General features: G+C 41.4%; 1 protein-coding gene across 1 annotated transcript; it reads left to right on the forward strand.

Annotated features, from left to right (window-relative positions):
• The first annotated feature begins 18,100 nt into the window (after nucleotides 1-18,100).
• Nucleotides 18,101-20,125, forward strand: ADRB2 (adrenoceptor beta 2). Its single transcript, XM_063724310.1, has one exon. It carries the CDS (start codon nucleotides 18,335-18,337, stop codon nucleotides 19,580-19,582), a length of 1,248 nt encoding a protein of 415 aa, XP_063580380.1. The 5' UTR covers nucleotides 18,101-18,334; the 3' UTR covers nucleotides 19,583-20,125.
• Nucleotides 20,126-21,104: the final 979 nt, after the last annotated feature.

Below are 21,104 nucleotides of genomic sequence, written 5' to 3' on the forward strand. Positions count from 1 at the left end.
AGTTACTGATAATTTTTCTCCTTATTGGTTTTTGTGAGTCTAATATTGTTTTTCCCTAGGAACATCCCCTTTTCCACTTAAGCCACTGAAATTTAAACTTGCCTTCAGGCCTTTTCCTTTTCTTTTCTGGCTCAGGTAAAAGGTAAAATAAATCAGTAACAGAGATTGAGAGTCAGAAACCATATATTCTAGACCTGTTTCTCCTACTACCTCTGTGATATTTCTCAAATTCTTTCCTCACTAAGGACCTGTTTCCCTGTTTGTATTGACAAAGGGTTGGTATGTCGGTGGATATTTTTCAGCAATGGAAGATTTGCACAAATACAAGTTTACGCAGAAGCAGGATACAGAAAGCAGCCAGAGGTGGAGCAGCACCAGCTGGGGTGGGGACAAAGGCCTCCCACCCTCCTTGGTGTCTGGCTGCCTTTGAGGTCCCTCTGCCAAAGTGGCGCTCTGCTGAGCAAAGTAATCCCTCAGGGCACTCCAACTCTGAGACAGAATGATTTATAGCCCTGTTAATCCACCAGGCTGTCAAAAACGGCCACATCAGCAGACATACACAGAGACATGCAGTCACACACACTCAGGACAAAAAATAAGCCCCAGAAACTGCTTGAGCAAGCTCAGGCTTTTCTCTAGCACCTTCCTCATTTGTTCAAGTTTTTGCCATCTTTATTTTCATTTCCTGGTTGCTTCTCACATCCTTCCTCTTTTCCCCTCCAAGTTACTAAAAATTCTAACAATTTCTACTTTTACTTCTTTGCTGTTATCTGTGGCACATCGCCGCCCCACCCCCACTCTTGGTCGCTATAGTCACAGATTTATTATTGAGTTTGTTAACTTTTGCTTCTCAATTTCTCCACCCAAAAAAAGAGGAGATGAAGGAAAGGACTCTTGTGGCCATGACACTATATTCTAGAAATCTGTGGAGCATTAGTTTTGATTTTCGGTTTTGTTTTTACTGAATTGCACTTTTTAATAGTAGTCATAGTAAAAACTCAAACAAAACAGGTGAGTACCAAAATGAAAGTAAAAGTGTACTGTCGGGGCCGCTCCACAAGTCCCATGCCCCAGTCCCTAGTTCCCTATGTTATATACATGTTGTTAATTGCTTCTACTTTCCAAAATATGTTTGCGAATATAAACAAGTGTTACTTATACTAAAAGGCGATATTTTTACGTAGTTTTGTTTCAACCTTTCTTACTTCATAGCTGGGAGATCTTTATGTATCAGCACATATATCTAGTTCATTCTTTGAACTACAGCATAAAATTTCATTGTACAATAGACTAATTTATTGAATTTATATACACATATTCCTATGGTCAGCATTTATGTTGGATAGCTGCCACATACAACTGTTTGTTTACACAAATGGAGACATGCTATGCACACTTGTACAATTCACTTTTTTACTTCTTGATGTATTTTAAATATTGCTTCAGATCAGCTGGCACAGAGCCACCTTTCTAAAAAAATTAATAGACTTCCAGCCTGAGCAATATGGTGAAACCCCGTCTCTACAAAAAATATTAAATTAGCTGGATGCAGTGGTCCCAGATACTCAGGAGGCTGAGGTGAAGGGATCACTTGAGCCAGGAGGCAAAGGTTGCAATGAGTCAAGATCTCACCACTGCACTCCAGCCTGGTGACAGAGTGAGACCCTGTCTCAAATAATAATAATATTAGACTTTATTTTTTAAAGCACAGGTTCACAGTAAAACTGAGTAGAAAGTACAGAGATTTTCAGTACACTCACTGCCCTCACACACACACACACACACACACAGTCTTCCCTACTAGCAACATCTCACACCAAAGAGGTACATTTGTTACAATCGACGAACCTATACAGTCAAATCATAATCACCCAAACTCCACAGTTTATGTTAAGGTTCATTCTTGATGTACATGCCAAGGGTTTTGACAAATGTAGAGTGACATATCTTATATCTAACATTATGGTATCCTACAGAATAGTTTCACTGCCCTAAAAATAGTTTCACTGCTCTTCTGTGCTCCATGTACTCATCCCTCCCTCTCCCCAGGCCCAGGCAACCACTGATGTTTTTACTGTATCCATAGTTTTGCCCCTTCCAGAATATCATATATAGTCATGTGCCAATTAGTGACTGGGATATATTCTGGGAAATGCATCATTAGTCGATTTCATCATTGTGCAAACATCATAGAGTGTACTTATACAAACCTAGATGACATAGCCTACTGCACACCTAGGCTGTATGCTATAGCCTATTGCTCCTAGGCTATAAACCTGTACAGCTTGTTACTGTCCTGAATACTGTAGGCAACTGCAACACAGTGGTAAGAATTTGTGTAGCTAAACATAGAAAAGGTACAGTAAAAATATGGTATAAAATATAACAAATGGTACACCTTTTAGGGCACTTTGCATCAACGGCACTTGCAGGAGTGGAAGTTGCTCTGGGTGAGTCGATGAGTAAGTGGTTAGTGAATGTAAAGACCCAGGACATTACCATACACTATTATAGACAGTATAAATACTGTTTGCTTAGGCTATACTGAATTTATAAATAAAATAATTTTTCTCTCTTCAACAATAAACTTAGATTATTGTAACTTTTTTACTTTAAAAACAACTTCTTTTAACTTTTTTTTTATACTTTAAGTTTTAGGGTACATGTGCACAACGTGCAGGTTTGTTACATATGTATACATGTGCCATGTTGGTGTGCTGCACCCATTAACTCGTCATTTAGCATTAGGTATATCTCCTAATGCTATCCCTCCCCCCTCTCCCCACCCCACAACAGTCCCCGGTGTGTGATGTTCCCCTTCTTGTGTCCATGTGTTCTCATTGTTCAATTCCCACCTATGAGTGAGAACACACAGTGTTTGGTTTTTTGTAACTTTTTTATTCTTTTGTAGTAACACAACTTGAAACACAAATACAAAGGAAGACAATTTTTTCTCTCCTTATATCCTTATTCTATAAGCTTTTACCTATTTTAATGTTATTTTTATCTTTTACTTTTTACATTTTTCATTAAAAACTAATACACAAACACACCATTACCCATTAGACTAGACCTATGTAGGGTCAGGATCATAAAAATTGGCACCTTCCATCTCCACACCTTATCCTACTGGAAGGTCTTTAGGGGCAATAACACCCTTCTTCTGGGATACCTCCTGAAGGACCTGCCTGAGGCTCTTCCTGAGATGTCACTCTTTTCAGAAATGTGTTCATGGTGGTTTGCTCGGTTTGTTTCTTTTATTCATCATAGATTTGCTTGTAAATAGATAATGCACGATGAACATTCCTCTCTACTAATGAAAATCATTTTATGTTGGAGTCAACATTTTCAAACGTTTTAAGGAGTTTGTTGAGGTCTGCAAAAGCTTCTGCCTAAACCCATCACTGTGAATATCCTTGGGGGCTTTTCTTTTTTTTCTCCTGTAGTTTCCTTTCCTCTTGCTATGCGTTTCTGTTATGGTTCCAGTAACTCCTCATTAGTCAATTCCTCAGGGACCACATCTGTGAGCTCCTCAATATCATCCTCCTCCACATCCAGGTTAAAGTTGTTTGCCATTTCAACTAAAGCCTTGTGAATTTTTTTTTGCAACATCCTCATCCTTAGCAATGTTTTGAAGTCATGGACAAATGTCTTAAATGTCTCTTCCCAGATACCATTTACACAGTCCTTGGTGACTTCACCCCCAACTTAACCAAGGTTGTTGATGCTGCCATAGATGTTGTAATCCTTCCAGAATTGCACCAGTGTCTTTAAAAAGGATCTTCCTTATTTGCAGCAATAGCCTAGGTAAAGGTCCTCCTCAGGTGGTAAATAGGCCTTAAAAGCTGCTATAACTCTTTGATCCATTAGTTGGAACAAAGAGGTGGTGCTTGGAGAGAGAGACACCAGTGTGACATTGAATGAAGATAACCAAAAAAGGAAGAATGTGCAGGAGCATTATCAAAAATAAGCAAAACCTTGAAAGGTATATTATTCCGCAAACAGTACTTCTCCATTTCACTGGCAAAGTTTAAGGAGGACATCTTGGAAAAGGAGCTGGATCATTCATGACTTACTAGTCCTGTAGTACACTACAGTGTGTGCTTACTGATATGCTTGAAGGCCCTGGGGTTTTCACTATGCCACATCACAGAGGATTTCAATTTGTAGCCTGAAACATAGCCCCCAAATAGGGCTGTTCCTTTTTTTTTTTTTTTTTTTTTTTGAGACAGAGTCTCGCTCTGTCGCCCAGGCTGGAGTGCAGTGTCGCGATCTCCACTCACTGCAAGCTCCGCATCCCGGGTTCACGCCATTCTCCTGCCTCAGCCTCCCAAGTAGCTGGGACTACAGGCACCTGCCACCACGCCTGGCTAAGTTTTTGTATTTTTAGTAGAGACGGGGTTTCACCGTGTTAGCCAGGATGGTCTCGATCTCTTGACCTTGTGATCCGCCCGCCCTAGCCTCCCAAAGTGCAGGGATTACAGGCGTGAGTCACCACGCCCGGCCAGGGCTTTTCCTTTTAAGGAAAACCCTTGAAACTTGGCATTGACTTGGCATCCTTTTGGATGAAGGTCCTTTTAGGCATGTTTCCAGAACAGAGAAATTTCATCCATATTTGCTGTGGCAAGTAATTTTGCTCCACAATCATCTTATTAAGAGTTTAGAAAAATTATTCAGTTGTCTTCACTTCAGCACACGCAGATTCACCACTCACTTTCACATTATGTAATAGGTAAGAATTCTTGAATTGTTTAAGCCAAGCTTGTCCAACCTGCTGCCCGTGGGCCTCCTGCAACCCAGGAAGGGTTTGAATGTGGCCCAACACAAGCTTGTAAACTTTCTTAAAACATTATGAGATTTTTTGCGATTTTTTTTTCGCTCATCAGCTACTGTTAGTGTTAGTGTATTGTTTATGTGGCTCAAGACAATTCTCCTTCTAGTGTGGCCTAAGACAATTCTTCTTCCAATATGGGAAGACAAAAGATTGGACACCCCTCATTTAAGCCATCCATAGCTAGCAGTAAATTGAACACCATGGTTGGAGTGAGCCTTTTATTTCCATATCTCAAATAAGATTGCAGCATTGGTGGAATGGGACATACCTGACTGGCAAGTGAAAACCAAGACTGATTTTCCACCTCTGTGGCCCTTAGTCGCTTTTAATTTTGTTTCCAGGTCAATCCTTCAACATGGCCTCTTACTGACAATACTAACAGTGGGTTTTGTACACTTAGGGGCCATGATGAACAAAACAGCATGAGATTAAATCAAGATCAAGAGAAAATTAAGCAATTAAGAGACATGTAAAATAAGACATGTGTGAGGCTGCTGCCGATGTAACACGACATATTGTTCTGCAATAAACTTTTTCTTCATAGGGGGTACACTCTAAAATAATGATTAAAATACGGTGTGGTAAACATGAGTTTTTATTATCATTATCAAGTATTATGCATGGTACATAATTTTATGTGCTATACTTTTATAGACTGGCAGTGCAGTTGGTTGGTTTACACCAGCATCACCACAAATGGGTGAATAATGCATTGTGCTATAACAGTATGATGTCTATGTCACTAGGTGATAGGGATTTTTTTTTTTTTTTTTTTTTTTTTTTTTTTTTTTTTGAGAATGAGTCTCGCTCTGTCACCCAGGCTGGAGTGCAGTGGCGCGATCTCTGCTCACTGCAAGCTCTGCCTCCCAGGTTCACGCCATTCTCCTGCCTCGGCCTCCCGAGTAGCTGGGACTACAGGTGCCTGCCACCACACCCGGCTAATTTTTTTGTATTTTTTTTAGTAGAGACGGGATTTCACCGTGTTAGCCAGGATGGTCTCAATCTCCTGACTTCGTGATCCGCCCGTCTTGGCCTCCCAAAGTGCTGGGATTGCAGGCGTGAGCCACCGCACCTGGCCGGTGATAGGGATTTTTTAGCTCCATTATAATCTTGTGGAAACACCATAGTATATGAGGTCCAGTTGACTGAAACATCATTATGCAGGGCATGACAGTAGCTGAAATCATACAGTTTGTCACCTTTTCAGATTGGTTTCATTCAGTTTGCGATATACATTAAGGTTCCTCTGTGTCTTTTCATGTCTTGATAGCACATTTCTTTTTAGTGCTGAGTGGGATTCCACTGTCTGGCTGTACCACAGTTTATTAATCCATTCACCTACTGAAGGGCATCTTGCTTGCTTCCAAGTTTTGGCAAGTATGAATAAAACTGCTATAAACATCCATTTTTTGCATAATAATCTATAGCATGTCAATACATTAATTTATTTAGGCATGCTCCTTTGACATACATTTAGGTTAGTTCCAGTTTTTGGTTTCTGTTGTTATGTCAAACAATATTGCAATGAACATCCTTTATGTATATTGTTTATGTATTTGTGTGCATGCACCTGAAAGAGAAATTCCTAGCATTGGAATTGCTGAGTCAAAGGGTATGTGCACTACAAATTTTGATGGAACACTAATAAGGTCTACCAGTGTCTGTTTCCAACTTTAAGTTTTTGTAAGATATTAAATTTGCCAGTATTCTATATTTAAAAACAGAAAAGTTTCTTGTTGTTTGTGGATTTTGCATGTTGATCCATTCACTCCTTTTCATCCTTCACTGCCCAGACAACCACTCCATGAGCTCACACAGCTTGTCACACACCCTTCCCTGTGTCTCCTGGATGCTCCACTTGTCTGAGGTCTGTCCTATATTTTCTAGTAATAACAATCACAAATCCGTATAGGAACACAGCTTTTCTCCTGCAGTCAGTCCCGAAGTCTTACATACATTTGTTCATTTGATTCTCACCACCAGTCTGGGAGCTGGCAGGAGAGGAGTATAAATTTGCTTTACAAATGAGGAAACAAAGGCCTGACACACAGCACAGACCCATGGGTGCAGCACCATGTCCCTCCCTTCACCAAATTTGCTTCTTCTCATCCACTTGCTTGGCACAGGACTGCTGAGAACATCTCTGTGAAATAGCCTCATTTATCTAATTGTTGGCTGTTTCCCAGATTAAAGCTTTCCAAGGCCTTTCCACCCCCTTCATGGTTTGTCTTGAGCCTCAATTCCTCCCCTCAGTATTCAGGGGCTTTAAAAATATCTGGCCCAACTCACTAGTACTGTTATTTTACTGTTCTCCTCCTCACATACCTGGTGCCCTAGGTCTCCTGGAATACTTGCTGTTTCTCAAGCATAGTTCAAAAGTTCCCACTTCTGTGCCTCAGTTCATGCTGCTCCTTCTCCCTGGCATTCCCTCCTTCCATGCCCTACTACCAAAATCACAGGCATCCTTCAAGCTCTGCTCAACAGCCACCAGCAGAATGAAACTTTTATGATGTCTCTTCATCTTCCCTAACAGCACTAATAAGATTAGCTGTCTGTTGAGTGAAGATCCCCTTTTTATACCTCTTTTGTAGCCTTTATCACACATCCTGTCCATAATTACCCTTTTTATCTTTGCCATGTTACTGTAAATCTTTGAAAAGTAGTACCACATGGAACTGCTAACCATGCCCCCTTGAGCTTACAAGAGGACCTAGAAATAGTGGCTTAGTGGTGTTTCAAAACTCTCATACATATATTTTTCCAACATAGCAAAAATTGAATCATTTTCTATAATCTTATATGCAATTTACTTTTTAATTCTAATTATAAAGCAAGGACAACTTCCTGAGTCAGTGCATTTAGATCTATTTAATTCTTTTTAATAACTGCACATCACAATATACGAGTTTCTACTAATTTATTAGCCATTTCCTCTTCCTGAACAATTAATTTTCCTTAATCTTTCTTTATTACAATCAAAATTGAAACAGTATCTTCACATACACACCTGACCTTTAAGGAACTAATTTCCAGCAATGAAAGTTTTAGGTGAAAAGATACATGCATTTTACACTTTAATAAGTTTTGCCAAATCGCTGTCCAAACAACTGTGCCAATTTATTTTATTTTTATTTATTTTTTTTGCAACCCCATTCATCTCTTGGCTGAAGATTCCTTGTTATCCGATGTTCACCTGCTCTTCTTGGAAGGCTTCTCCTTGCCTCCTCTCCAGTGTTTACATGGGGAGATAGGGTACTAAATTAGTCCTCTGTTGCCCATAAATTCAAGTTCCTAACCATTTCCTCTTTCTGAACAATTAATTTTCCTTAATCTTTATTACAACTAAAATTGAAACAATATCTTTACATACACACCTGACATTTAAGGAACTAAGAAACTCAATTTCCTACCTCAATCATAGAATTTACTGTGTTACATGGAAGTCAAGTCTATGTGCTAATCTCCACTAATAGCCTGGGAGTTTCTTACAGGCAAGGACCCTGACTCCTTGTTCATTTTTTTATATGTTGTGGCCCTTTACACCATACTTTAGGAAGTTTAGGTTATTGTGTGTGTGTGAGTGTGTGTGTGTGTGTGTATTGGGAGTGGGGATTTGTGCAGGAAATGAGGAAAGAAGGAAAGTGCTGTGCATGGAGAAAGGGGCACAAGCAAAGCCCAGAGGCTCACAGCCAATGATATCCAAGCCCTAACATCCTCCCTCTCTTTTTAGAAATTGTGACCAGGGTAGTTGGCCCTAAATCTTGATCATTTGGCATTTTTCCCATAAGTGATAGGAAACTGCTGCCTCTTTGCTCCAGTAGTCTGGTAAAACTCAGCTATGAGACCCTGACAACCAGGGAATTTCCTTTTCAGCAGCCTGAGCATGCAGGCTTGATTGAGCTTGGACTGTTGCATCTGAATCCTGTTGTTAGTGGTGCAGAATGAGACTTTTGTTTAGACAGAGCTGGGTTCCTTCTCTTCCTATTACCTACTATGTAACCTGAGGCAGGCTGCTTAATTTCTTTAAACTTCAGTTTTCTCATCTGTAAAATAGGAATAACTGTGTCTATTTTGACAACTGTACAGAAATAAGAATAAAAGCAGGGAATATGTACGTAAGGGGCCAAGCCCAGCTCCTGGTATATAATACACGCATGATAAACAAAAAACAGGCTTATTGTTTTTCAGACCCCTTAACCACCACCAATGAACTATGATGTGCCAGGCACTGATCTTAAAGATCACTTGATTTCACTTTATCACTTTACAGATGAGGAAATCGAGTCCCAGAGAGAGGCAGTCACACAGCAGGTGAGAAGGCCAGGACAAGACTCTCCTTTCTCCAGGCCCAGGGCATGTTCCACCACCTCATAGCAGTTAGACTTAGCTGGGGTACCTTGACCTTCTCTCCTTGACCCAGTGAGATTTCTCCCTTTGTGCCTCCCAAGAGAAGGCACTGCTTTGGAGAGAGGCTGCCCTGTTTCCTTTCCTTCCTCTGCCCTTCAGCCATCATCTGTTTTATCTCCTCCCATTGTTTCCCCTTCAGCCCTGCTCCTTGACCTCCTCTTCTGTGGCAGATGCTGCTTGATCTCCACAACCATTCCACTTCTTCTTTCCTCCAGGGCCTAAAAAATACTGTGTAATTCCCTCTCTTAAGCTCTAGCACTGGGCAGTTTGCACTTAGAGGATTCTTAAATGCAAGAAGTTGTAGGTACTATCTCTTCCCCGTGGAAGGTTTCCTGAGTGCCACAGCCAACAGAGCTCCCCTAGGTTTCATATCAATAATTAATTGCGCACTAAGTACGGGCCACATCAGTCCTAACCACTTTACAGACCTTAACTCATTTGATCTTCATAACAACCTCATGAGGTTGTGAGATAATATCAACAGCCCCAATTTACAGATAAGGAAAGTGAGACACAGAAAGATTAAGTGACTTGTTTAGGATTTTATAACTAAGACTTGGAGAAAGGAGGAAACCAAGCAGTAGGCTCCAGAGCTGCTCCTAGGATCAGGCAACACTGGGTCTTTGCCTTTGTTTCTTCCCTTCTCTGAGCTGTTTCTCTCACTCCCTGACTGTTTTCTTTTGGGAGCTTTCCTTCCTCAATCACTTGCATACAAATCATCTCAAGGGCAGCTGCTAGAGAACCCAACATTTGGACATCCCTCCAAATCCACCCCAAATGTTACCACTGTTCGTAGGTTAATATATAAAAGGACTTTTTCCCTCTTAGATCAATTTATTTATTCATTCAAAGGACTGCCCTTAGAGAAACTAGTGTGATTTCCAGAAATCGGGGTTGTCCCAGGAAATCCAAGATGATGATGATGATGATGGTAATAATGATAAATAATTTTTTTGAAACAACATGCTAAGTTCCTTAAATGCATTATTTCATTTAATGTTCCAAAACATCCTCTGAGAGTACCGCTATTCACGGAATGCTTCCACCATAATTGTGATCACCCACAGACACACCACCTCAGTTTCTCATCTCCTAATCATTATGATATTTTCAACTTCCATTTTGATGTCCAACCAAAAGCTCAAATTCAGTATGGTCATATCTGAATTCATTGCCCCTTCCTGTCCTACAGACACACTCAGTCCACTGCTCTCCTTGCACCCTGCTTGGTAATGGCCTCCTCCACTCTCTTGACTCATCCCCCTTACCCCCCAGCCAATCCGAGTTATGCTGATTCGTTTTTTGTCAAGTCTCTTGGTTCTCTCCCTTCCTTTTCAAATCTAGTGTTTTATATATTCCGTCTGTTTCTTCCAACTATCCAAGGCATTTTACCCTCATTTTACACATGAGCCCTCTGAGGTCCAGAAGCCTAAAGCATATTGCCTGAAGCACACAGCTGATCAAGGACAGTGTCATGATTGGAACCCACATTCCTTCCTCTGGCTCCAAAGCCCATGCTCTTTCTATCACTGAAGTGTATCCCATTAGCACAAGTCCAGGACTGAGATACCTGCAGGTGTAATCAGAAATTATTTTAAATAATTTACTAACAGTACTTTAAATAACAGTGTACTACTTAGGAGTTATTCCCTTTTCAATTTTCTTTCAATCTTTCAAAATAAACGGAGAAAGTCCCATTTGATGCTAGAATACTAATGGTATTGCAAATCTTCCTTTTCAATAAAAAGAGAGCAGGCCTAAGGCTCAGAACTTTGGCAAGCAACAAAATCTAGCTAGCATTTACTAACATTGTTTTGTCTTCATGGTTACTTTCTATTTATGGCAAATGACACGAGTTTTCCATGTGTGGTAATGGCAGTCATATAAAATTTTCTTTAAAAATAAATGCATTGAGTTTTAAAAATGAGTCAATAATTTTAAAAATCACAAAAGTTTTAAAAGTGAGTCAATAATTTAGAAAATTGTAGAACACCTGCTCTTCAGAACAGCATAAATCACAAAGATGAAATGTAAATAGCTGAAATATGGGAGATAAAAAAACATAATCAAGTTGTTGTGTAGGATATTGGCAATTTTTGCTTGTCAACTCCATGGTACTTCTTCTGAATCAAAAATTTATCTCCTCAGTGGCCCTCAAAGCACTTTCTTCCCACTACAGGCTTGTTCAGTTTAGAGTAGACAGGCCCTTAGATGTTACCAAGCCCAACTTCCCATTTCATAAATGAAGATTGAGGCTCAAAGAAAGAAGGCAACTTGCTTAAGGTTACAATAGAATATGATAGCTGTTTTGGGACTATCATATATATATATATACACACACACATATATATATACACACACATATATATACACATATATAATATATACACATATATACATATATACATATATACATATGTGTGTGTATATATGTACATATATGTATGTATATATGTACAGATATATGTATATCTGAATGTGTGTATATATATATATATACATTCACCATCACACAGTGTCCATTCCTATGCCTGAAGGAGACTCAAGCAATTCCTCTCAGATTCAGCAAAAGAGGATTCAGTTAAGCACTGTACCCTAAGGCATCCATTGCATTGTATGTAGTGACTTAATTTCTCTCTTATGTCCCTAGGAGGGTAAGAGATATGTCCCAGCCTTGGCAAAAATAATTTTCTGTAGGGCTTAATTCTCTTGCAAAATCCCAATTTGAGAAAAGCTGCTAGAGTTTAACCTCTTTGAATGCTGATTCTTTTCAGACCAAGGAGTCTTTTGAACGGCCAACCGAAGTCTCCTCTGCTTTAATTTAATGCTATCTCCTTTTGTTCAGTGCTTCTAAGATGTGGAGAATTTATTAGCATGTCTCATAAAACTCTAGTGTAGCAGGAAATTAAATTCATCTGGTATAATCAGCTGTTTGGAAAGATTTGCTGGTTGCTCTGCTCTAAGTTATGGTTGCCAAGGTGATTGCAAATTGATTGTTTGATGACTTGTTCTAGCATCTTTCCAGGTACTGATGTTAAGTTTAGACATAGGCAAACCTAAGCAGAAATAAAAGAGGCCTACCATGATGGTAAAAGGGACTCTAGAAACAAGGGAACAAGGAATGTTTAACCTGAAGAGGTTTTGTTTGCTAAGGAGAACTTTAAGGGATTCTCCCAAAAGCTAGGACAGAGAAGAGACTTGTTTTCGGTGGCCTCAAGGGGGCAGACTTAAGATCCATGGGTAGAAGTGAGAAGATGGATTTCAGTTCAATACTGGGATAGCTAGAGAAATATGCACCTGCAAAAGGGGCTGGTGAGCTTGCTCTCATTAGAGATAGCTCTGAGTTTTGGTGGGTGCATTGTGTAAGGAGCTGACTAGATTGTGAGATGCTTCATTCAAAAAACACTGACATCCGATCTAGCTATATTACTCAATAATATTAGTAACTTTCAGAATCATTCTTCTTTCTAAAGAACCAAGTTTTTTTCTGTTTTTTCAATTGTTTTTCACAGCAATCCAAATTAAAGGTAAATTAGCAATTATCCATGTTCAAAGGATCCTTTCATACATTTCATACATATGATTAGATAGGACCAATATGCATTCTATATATATTTTTTGATGCAAAAATAAGATACTAACAGTAAGGTTTTTCTTCTATGACAGCATGCTAAGCACTTGACATGCATTTAATCTCATTTAATGTAAATTTAATGGGATAATGCTGTACAGAGACATTTTTAAAGACAAGCATTTTAAACTATTGTTTGAAAAGAAATCTACAGATGTTTCTGTGCTCCAGGATCATACACAAGAAAGTACTCTTGTCTAAGCCAAGACCCAGTATAAGATTTTCCTAAGCATCCAGCTATTGGTGTGAGGGCATGCTCTGGCACCATGGAAGCTTACTCTTATTCAGGCATTCATTAGGTAAATCCAAATATGAGGTTTTATTCCTGTTTGACAGGGAGGAAATGACAAATCAGTGTCTTAAGGGATTGACAAAATATGTAATTAGATGCTATCAATCACCATAAAAGAGCCTGCTTTTTCTTACATCAGATAAAGGTGTGTTTAGTCTACTAAGAACTTTCCAGTTCAAATGAAGCATTAACTCTCTAAGGTCACATGAACAGTAAACAGTGCTACTCGAACTCCTCTGCTGGGAAATAAAATAACAGCATTAGGCAGGGAAACTTGTGAGGCCATGAGCAGACCTGGACTCCTAATTTTCCTTAACACTTTGGCCTGGACACTTCTTGTTTTTTCACTTCAGTAACCTCATTTGCAAACTTGGGGGAAATAAATTAAATGATATATTAAGCTCTTTCCCAGTCTAACTTTCTCTAAACCTAAAATCACAAAAGGAGGTCAGGAGAAAAGACTCTTAGTTAGCAGACTACATCTTGACATGTCTACCAGCTTGGTGAAGCAGCAGGGAAAGAGCGTGCATCCATTCGTCAAGGCTGGAGGGCAAAGGCCCAGAACTTTCTAATTGATATAAGCAGATTCTCCTTCTTTTTTTATTATTATGCTTTAAGTTCTGGGATATGTGTGCAGAATGTGCAGGTCTGTTACATATGTATACATGTGCCATGGTGGTTTGCTGCAACCATCAACCTGTCATCTATTTTAAGTATTTCTCCTAATGCTATCCCTTCCCTAGGCCCCCACCCCCAAACAGGCCCTGGTGTGCAATGTTCCTCTCCCTGTGTCCATGTGTTCTCATTGTTCAACTCCCACTTATGAGTGAGAACATGAAGTGTTTGGTTTTCTTTTCCTGTGTTAGTTTGCTGAGAATGATGGTTTCCAGCTTCATCCATGTCTCTGCAAAAGACATGAACTCATCCTTTTTTATGGCTGCGTAGTATTCCACGGTGTATATGTGCCATATTTTCTTTATCAAGTCTATTCTTGATGGGCATTTGGGTTGGTTCCAAGTCTTTGCTATTGTGAACAGTGCTGCAATAAACATATGTGTCTATGTGTCTTTATGGTAGAATGATTTATAATCCTTAGGGTATATACCCGGTAATGGGATTACTGGGTCAAATGGTATTTCTTGTTCTAGATCCTTGAGGAATTGCCACACTGTCTTCCACAATTTTTGAACTAATTTACATTCCCACCAACAGTGTAAAAGTGTTCCTATTTCTCCACATCCTTTCCAGCATCTGTTGTTTCCTGACTTCCTGTTTTGTTTTGTTTCTGTTTTCGTTTTTTTTTTTTTTTTTTTTTGAGACGGAGTCTCACTGCACTCACAGGATGGAGTGCAGTGGCACAATCTCGGCTCACTGCAACCTCTACCTCCCAGGTTCAAGCGATTCTCCTGTTTCAGCCCCGAGAGTAGCTGAGACTACAGGCGTGGCACAACTTCTGGCTAATTTTTGTATGTTTATTAGAGACGAAGTTTCACCATGTTGGTCAGGCTGCTCTCGAACTCCTGACCTCAGGTGATCCACCCACCTCAGCCTCCCAAAGTGCTGGGATTACAGGCGTGAGCCACTGCGCCCAGCCTGTTTCCTGATGTGTTAATGATCACCATTGTATCTGGTGTGAGATGGTATTTCATTGTGGTTTTGATTTGCATTTCACTAATAACCTGTTGACGAGCTTTTTTGCATATGTTTGTTGGCTGCATTAATGTCTTCTTTTGAAAAGTGTCTGTTCATATCCTTTGCCCACTTTTTGATGGGGTTGTTTGTTTTTTCTTGTAAATTTGTTTAAGTTCTTTGTAGATTCTGGATATTAGCCCTTTGTCAGATGGATAGATTGCAAAATTTTTCTCCCATTCTGTAGGTTGCCTGTTCACTCTGATGATAGTTTCTTTTGCTGTGCAGAAGCTCTTTAGTTTAATTAGATCACATTTGTCAATTTTGGCTTTTGTTGCCATTGTTTTTGATGTTTTAGTCATGATGTCTTTGCCCATGCCTATGTCCTGAATGGTATTGCCTAGATTTTCTTCTAGGGTTTTTATGGTTTTAGGTATTACATTTAAGTCTTTAATTCATCTTGAGTTAATTCTTGTATAAGGTGTAAGGAAGGGGTCCAGTTTCAGTTTTCTGCATATGGCTAGCCAGTCCTTCTTGATTTAGTATTTGTGGGTTTTAAAAAAGGAGTTTCCCAAAATATTCAGTTAAACTTTTAAGTGACTTACTTGTATATCTAAATACATGATCAGTTAATATTTGTCTTAAAGGGGTTTTCTTTGTTCTTTTCTTATTATAGGATGGTTAAACAATATGCTTATTTATGCCATAGCTTCACAAACAGGAAGGAGGTTTTAAATGGTTTAGTTCCACAATTTGAGTAGACGTATATTTAAAGAAACATTGTTGCATAACAAACACTGCCTCTTCCTAAAATGCATCATGCCAGAGCCAATTTTGGAAAACACAAATATGAGGTGAGTATATTTTGAAAACTATGTGAATATAATAGATCCTTAATTCATATTTGTGGATTTTATGGGAAATACTTATTTTCTAAGGCATCTGTCTTGCAAAAAGTCAGTTTCTGCTATGAAGGATGTTAAAGGGGATACGTAGGTTAAATTCTGTTTCTGAGCTTTGCTTCCAGAGTGAACACCCAACTTACTTTTGCCCTAAAGTATTTTATTGTTCTAGTAGAGAAGACTAACAACATATTCTAAACCACTAAGTAATTTATATAAACTTCGCTTACAAACTACACTTGTGTGACACTTATATGAGCAAAAGCATTTTCATATTTCTTACTATATCATTCAATTCTTGCTCACCCCAATGGAAGTGACTTTATGCCCATTTAGAGATAATGGAAATTAGGTACTTCATGATTTCTCTTAAAAAAAAAATGAACTAGAAAGCTCCAAGTTTGGTGAATCTGGAACCTGGGTATTCCAATTCCAGTTGTAGTGCTTCTTCCCTATCTATCACTCCTGTCTGCATGGAATTATGCAATACATTGAAAAGATTAAAAGATGGGTCTTGGACTCAGGCAGACCTGGGTCAAATCCAGATTCTGGCACTGCCCAGCCATTGCCCCTGGGCAAGCCATTTTCCTCTTTAAACCTCATTTGTGAATTAAGCTAAAAATAGTCTCCGCCCCCATGGGACTGTGGGAAGGATTAAATAGAATAATGCGTGAAAAGCACATAGCAGAATGGTCCATAAATGTTAACCATTGTTATGTTATTATGTAATCTACAAAGTACGTTTAGTTACACTTCATGAAATACTTTCAGTTTTTCAAAGACACCACTAATACATGGGAAATCAAACCCTGAAAATTAATTTCATTTTAGCAGTAAAGTCACATGCCAGATGCAAAGGATAGTATTTCATGAACAAAGATCTTACTTTTGAGGTTTGGTCTTACTTTTTTCTCTTTCTTAAGGGAGAATCATCTTGTGTTTTTTTTTGTTGTTGTTGTTTTTTGTTTTGTTTTGTTTTGTTTTGTTTTGAGGTGGAGTCTTGTTCTGTCACCCAGGCTGGAGCGCAGTGGCGCGATCTCAGCTCACTGCAACCTCCACCTCCCAGGTTCCAGCGATTCTCCCGTCTCAGCCTCCCGAGTAGCTGGGACTACAGGTACGTGCCACCACACCCGGCTAATTTTTGTATTTTTAGTAGAGGCAGTTACACCATATTAGCCAGGATCTTTTGCTTTCTATAGCTTCAAAATGTTCTTAATGTTAAGACATTCTTAATACTCTGAACCATATGAATTTGCCATTTTGGTAAGTCACAGACGCCAGATGGTGGCAATTTCACGTGGCGCAACCCGAAAGATTAACAAACTATCCAGCAGATGAAAGGATTTTTTTTAGTTGCATTGGGTTTACTGAAGAAATTGTTTGAATTCTCATTGCATCTCCAGTTCAACAGATAATGAGTGAGTGATGCCACACTCTCAAGAGTTAAAAACAAAACAACAAAAAAATTAAAACAAAAGCACACAACTTTCTCTCTCTGTCCCAAAATACATACATGCATACCCCCGCTCCAGATGAAATCCAAAGGGTAAAACTGTCTTCGTGCCTGCAAATTCCCAAGGAGGGCACCGAAAGTACTTGACAGCAAGTGTGCTGAGGAAATCGGCAGCTGTTGAAGTCACCTCCTGTGCTCTTGCCAAATGTTTGAAAGGGAATATACTGGGTTACCGGGTGTATGTTGGGAGGGGGGCATTATCAGTGCTCGAGTGAGGCAAGTTTGTGAGTACCCAGATGGAGACATCCGTGTCTGTGTCGCTCTGGATGCCTCCAAGTCAGCGTGTGTGTTTACTTTCTGTGTGTGTCACCATGTCTTTGTGCTTCTGGGTGCTTCTGTGTTTGTTTCTGGCCGCGTTTCTGTGTTGGACAGGGGTGACTTTGTGCCGGATGGCTTCTGTGTGAGCGCGCGCGCGAGTGTGCATGTCGGTGAGCTGGGAGGGTGTGTCTCAGTATCTATGGCTGTGGTTCGGTATAAGTCTGAGCATGTCTGCTGGGATGTATTTGTGCCTGTATGGGCGTGCCTCGGTGGGCGCTCTCGTTTCCTTCCGAATGTGGGGCAGTGCCGGTGTGCTGCCCTCTGCCTTGAGACCTCAAGCCGCGCAGGGCAGGCAGGTAGCGGCCACAGAAGAGCCAAAAGCTCCCGGGTTGGCTGGTAAGCACACCAGCTCCAGCTTTAGCCCTCTGGGGCCAGCCAGGGTAGCCGGGAAGCAGTGGTGGCCCGCCCGCCAGGGAGCAGCTGGGCTCCGCCCCGGCCAGCCCGCGGAGAGGGAGGGCGAGGGGAGGGGAGGAAAGGGGAGGAGTGCGTCGCCCCTTCGCGGCTGCCGGCGTGCCATTGGCCGAAAGTTCCCGTACGTCACGGCGAGGGCAGTTCCCCTAAAGTCCTGTGCACATAACGGGCAGAGCGCACTCCGAGGCGGCTTCTCCAGAGCACGGACTGGAACTGGCGGGCACCGCGAGCCCCTAGCACCCGACAAGCTGAGTGTGCAGGACGTGTCCCCACCACACCCACCCCACGGCCGCTGAATGAGGCTTCCGGGCGTCCGCTCGCGGCCCGCAGAGCCCCGCCGTGGGTCCGCCCGCTGAGGCGCCCCCAGCCAGTGCGCTCACCTGCCAGACTGCGCGCCATGGGGCAACCCGGGAACGGCAGCGCCTTCTTGCTGGCACCCAATGGAAGCCATGCGCCGGACCACGAAGTCACGCAGGAAAGGGACGAGGCGTGGGTAGTGGGCATGGGCATCGTCATGTCTCTCATCGTCCTGGCCATCGTGTTTGGCAATGTGCTGGTCATCACAGCCATTGCCAAGTTCGAGCGTCTGCAGACGGTCACCAACTACTTCATCACTTCACTGGCCTGTGCTGACTTGGTCATGGGCCTGGCAGTGGTGCCGTTTGGGGCCGCCCATATTCTTATGAAAATGTGGACTTTTGGCAACTTCTGGTGCGAGTTTTGGACTTCCATTGATGTGCTGTGCGTCACAGCCAGCATTGAGACCCTGTGCGTGATCGCAGTGGATCGCTACTTTGCCATTACTTCACCCTTCAAGTACCAGAGCCTGCTGACCAAGAATAAGGCCCGGGTGATCATTCTGATGGTGTGGATCGTGTCAGGCCTTACCTCCTTCTTGCCCATTCAGATGCACTGGTACAGGGCCACTCACCAGGAAGCCATCAACTGCTATGCCAATGAGACCTGCTGTGACTTCTTCACGAACCAAGCCTATGCCATTGCCTCTTCCATCGTGTCCTTCTACGTTCCCCTGGTGATCATGGTCTTCGTCTACTCCAGGGTCTTTCAGGAGGCCAAAAGGCAGCTCCAGAAGATTGACAAATCTGAGGGCCGCTTCCATGCCCAGAACCTTAGCCAGGTGGAGCAGGATGGGCAGACGGGGCATGGACTCCGCAGATCTTCCAAGTTCTGCTTGAAGGAGCACAAAGCCCTCAAGACGTTAGGCATCATCATGGGCACTTTCACCCTCTGCTGGCTGCCCTTCTTCATCGTTAACATTGTGCATGTGATCCAGGATAACCTCATCCGTAAGGAGGTTTACATCCTCCTAAATTGGATAGGCTATGTCAATTCTGGTTTCAATCCCCTTATCTACTGCCGGAGCCCAGATTTCAGGATTGCCTTCCAGGAGCTTCTGTGCCTGAGCAGGTCTTCTTTGAAGGCCTATGGGAATGGCTACTCCAGCAACAGCAACGGCAACACAGGGGAGCAGAGTGGATATCACCTGGAACAGGAGAAAGAAAATAAACTGCTGTGTGAAGACCTCCCAGGCACGGAAGACTTTGTGGGCCATCAAGGTACTGTGCCTAGCGATAACATTGATTCACAAGGGAGGAATGGTAGTACAAATGACTCACTGCTGTAAAGCAGTTTTTCTACTTTTTAAGAACCGCCCCCCCCAACAGAACACTAAACAGACTATTTAACTTGAGGGTAATAAACTTAGAATAAAATTGTATAGAGATACGCAGGAGGAGGGGCATCCTTCTGCCTTTTTTATTTTTTTAAGCTGTAAAAAGAGAGTAAACTTATTTGAGTGATTATTTGTTATTTGTACAGTTCAGTTCCTCTTTGCATGGAATTTGTAAGTTTATGTCTAAAGAGCTTTAGTCCTAGAGGACCTGAGTCTGCTATGTTTTCATGACTTTTCCATGTATCTACCTCACTATTCAAGTATTAGGGGTAATATGTTGCTGCTGGTAATTTGTATCTGAAGGAGATTTTTCCTTCCTACACCCTTGGACTTGAGGATTTTGAGTATCTCAGACCTTTCAGCTGTGAACATGGACTCTTACCTGCTCCTCTTATTTGCTCACACGGGGTATTTTAGGCAGGAATTTGAGGAGCAGCTTCAGTTGTTTTCCTGAGCAAAGTCTAAAGTTTACAGTAAATAAATTGTTTGACCATGCCTTCATTGCACCTGTTTCTCCAAAACCCCTTGACTGGAGTGCCGTTGCCTCCCCCACTGGAAACCACAGGTAACTGCTTGTAATTACTGCCCATGACTTAATGTAGAATGATACAAGAATGACACGCACAGATTGCTTAACCCTTTCATTTGCCTTTGAATCTGCTGCTGCAAAGCTGCATCTCTCCTGACACTTGTGCCCCAAATCAGTTCTGCCTGCTCTTAGTATAGCTCAACTCTCCCTATGGTTATTGTTCTGTGTTGTTACCTCAGAAACACTGACTCACAGAAGAGGAGTTAAAGGGATATGTTTTTTTTTCCTCCACGCGCCCCCACCACCCACCTTCCAGTTCTACTTGTTGTAAAACTGTTTATATTTATGTCTTGGCCATGTGTTATAGTGGAGCTCTTTGTACTGCATCAGGGCTTGGCATTTTAGGCATAAGGAAGATGTTCTTATGAGGAAGCTACTCAAACACGGCCCCGTTAATTCTGAGGGAAAATTCAAAAGCCATTGGTCATGGGGAGAAAAGCTGGAGAATACATAACTGATGGATACCTCATGACCTAGAAACAGAAATTTAACCCCTTTTCCTTCTTTCCTTCGGTCCCTGTTTTCTTCTCCCACTGACTCTCCTCGATTCAGTATAAACCAAGGTTCTGAGTCTTAGCACTGTTAGCATTTTGGACCAAATAACTCTTTGTTGTGGGGGCTGCATCATTGTATGTTTAGCACCTCTGGCGTCTGTTCATTAGATGCCAATAGCACTCCCTGCTTATAACAAGCAAAAATGTTTCCAGACATTGCAAAAGAGCCCCTGAGGTGTGAATTAGCCCCTGGTTGAGAGTCACTGGTAGAAACTGTAAAAACCTCAGCAGATATATACATTCTTTCTAATGCAAGTGCTTGATTGTGCAGAGCCTCAGAGAGGGATTTTCACAGTTCACCTAGGCAGTAACAGACCCTCGCCAGCACTCT

This window comes from Pongo abelii, chromosome 4, assembly GCF_028885655.2.
Source record: "Pongo abelii isolate AG06213 chromosome 4, NHGRI_mPonAbe1-v2.0_pri, whole genome shotgun sequence".
NCBI lineage: Eukaryota > Metazoa > Chordata > Mammalia > Primates > Hominidae > Pongo > Pongo abelii.

What these genes read in the sequence shown, in the direction of transcription:
- ADRB2 (XM_063724310.1), top strand. Translation starts at nt 18,335, where the DNA reads ATGGGGCAACCCGGGAACGGCAGCGCCTTCTTGCTGGCACCCAATGGA.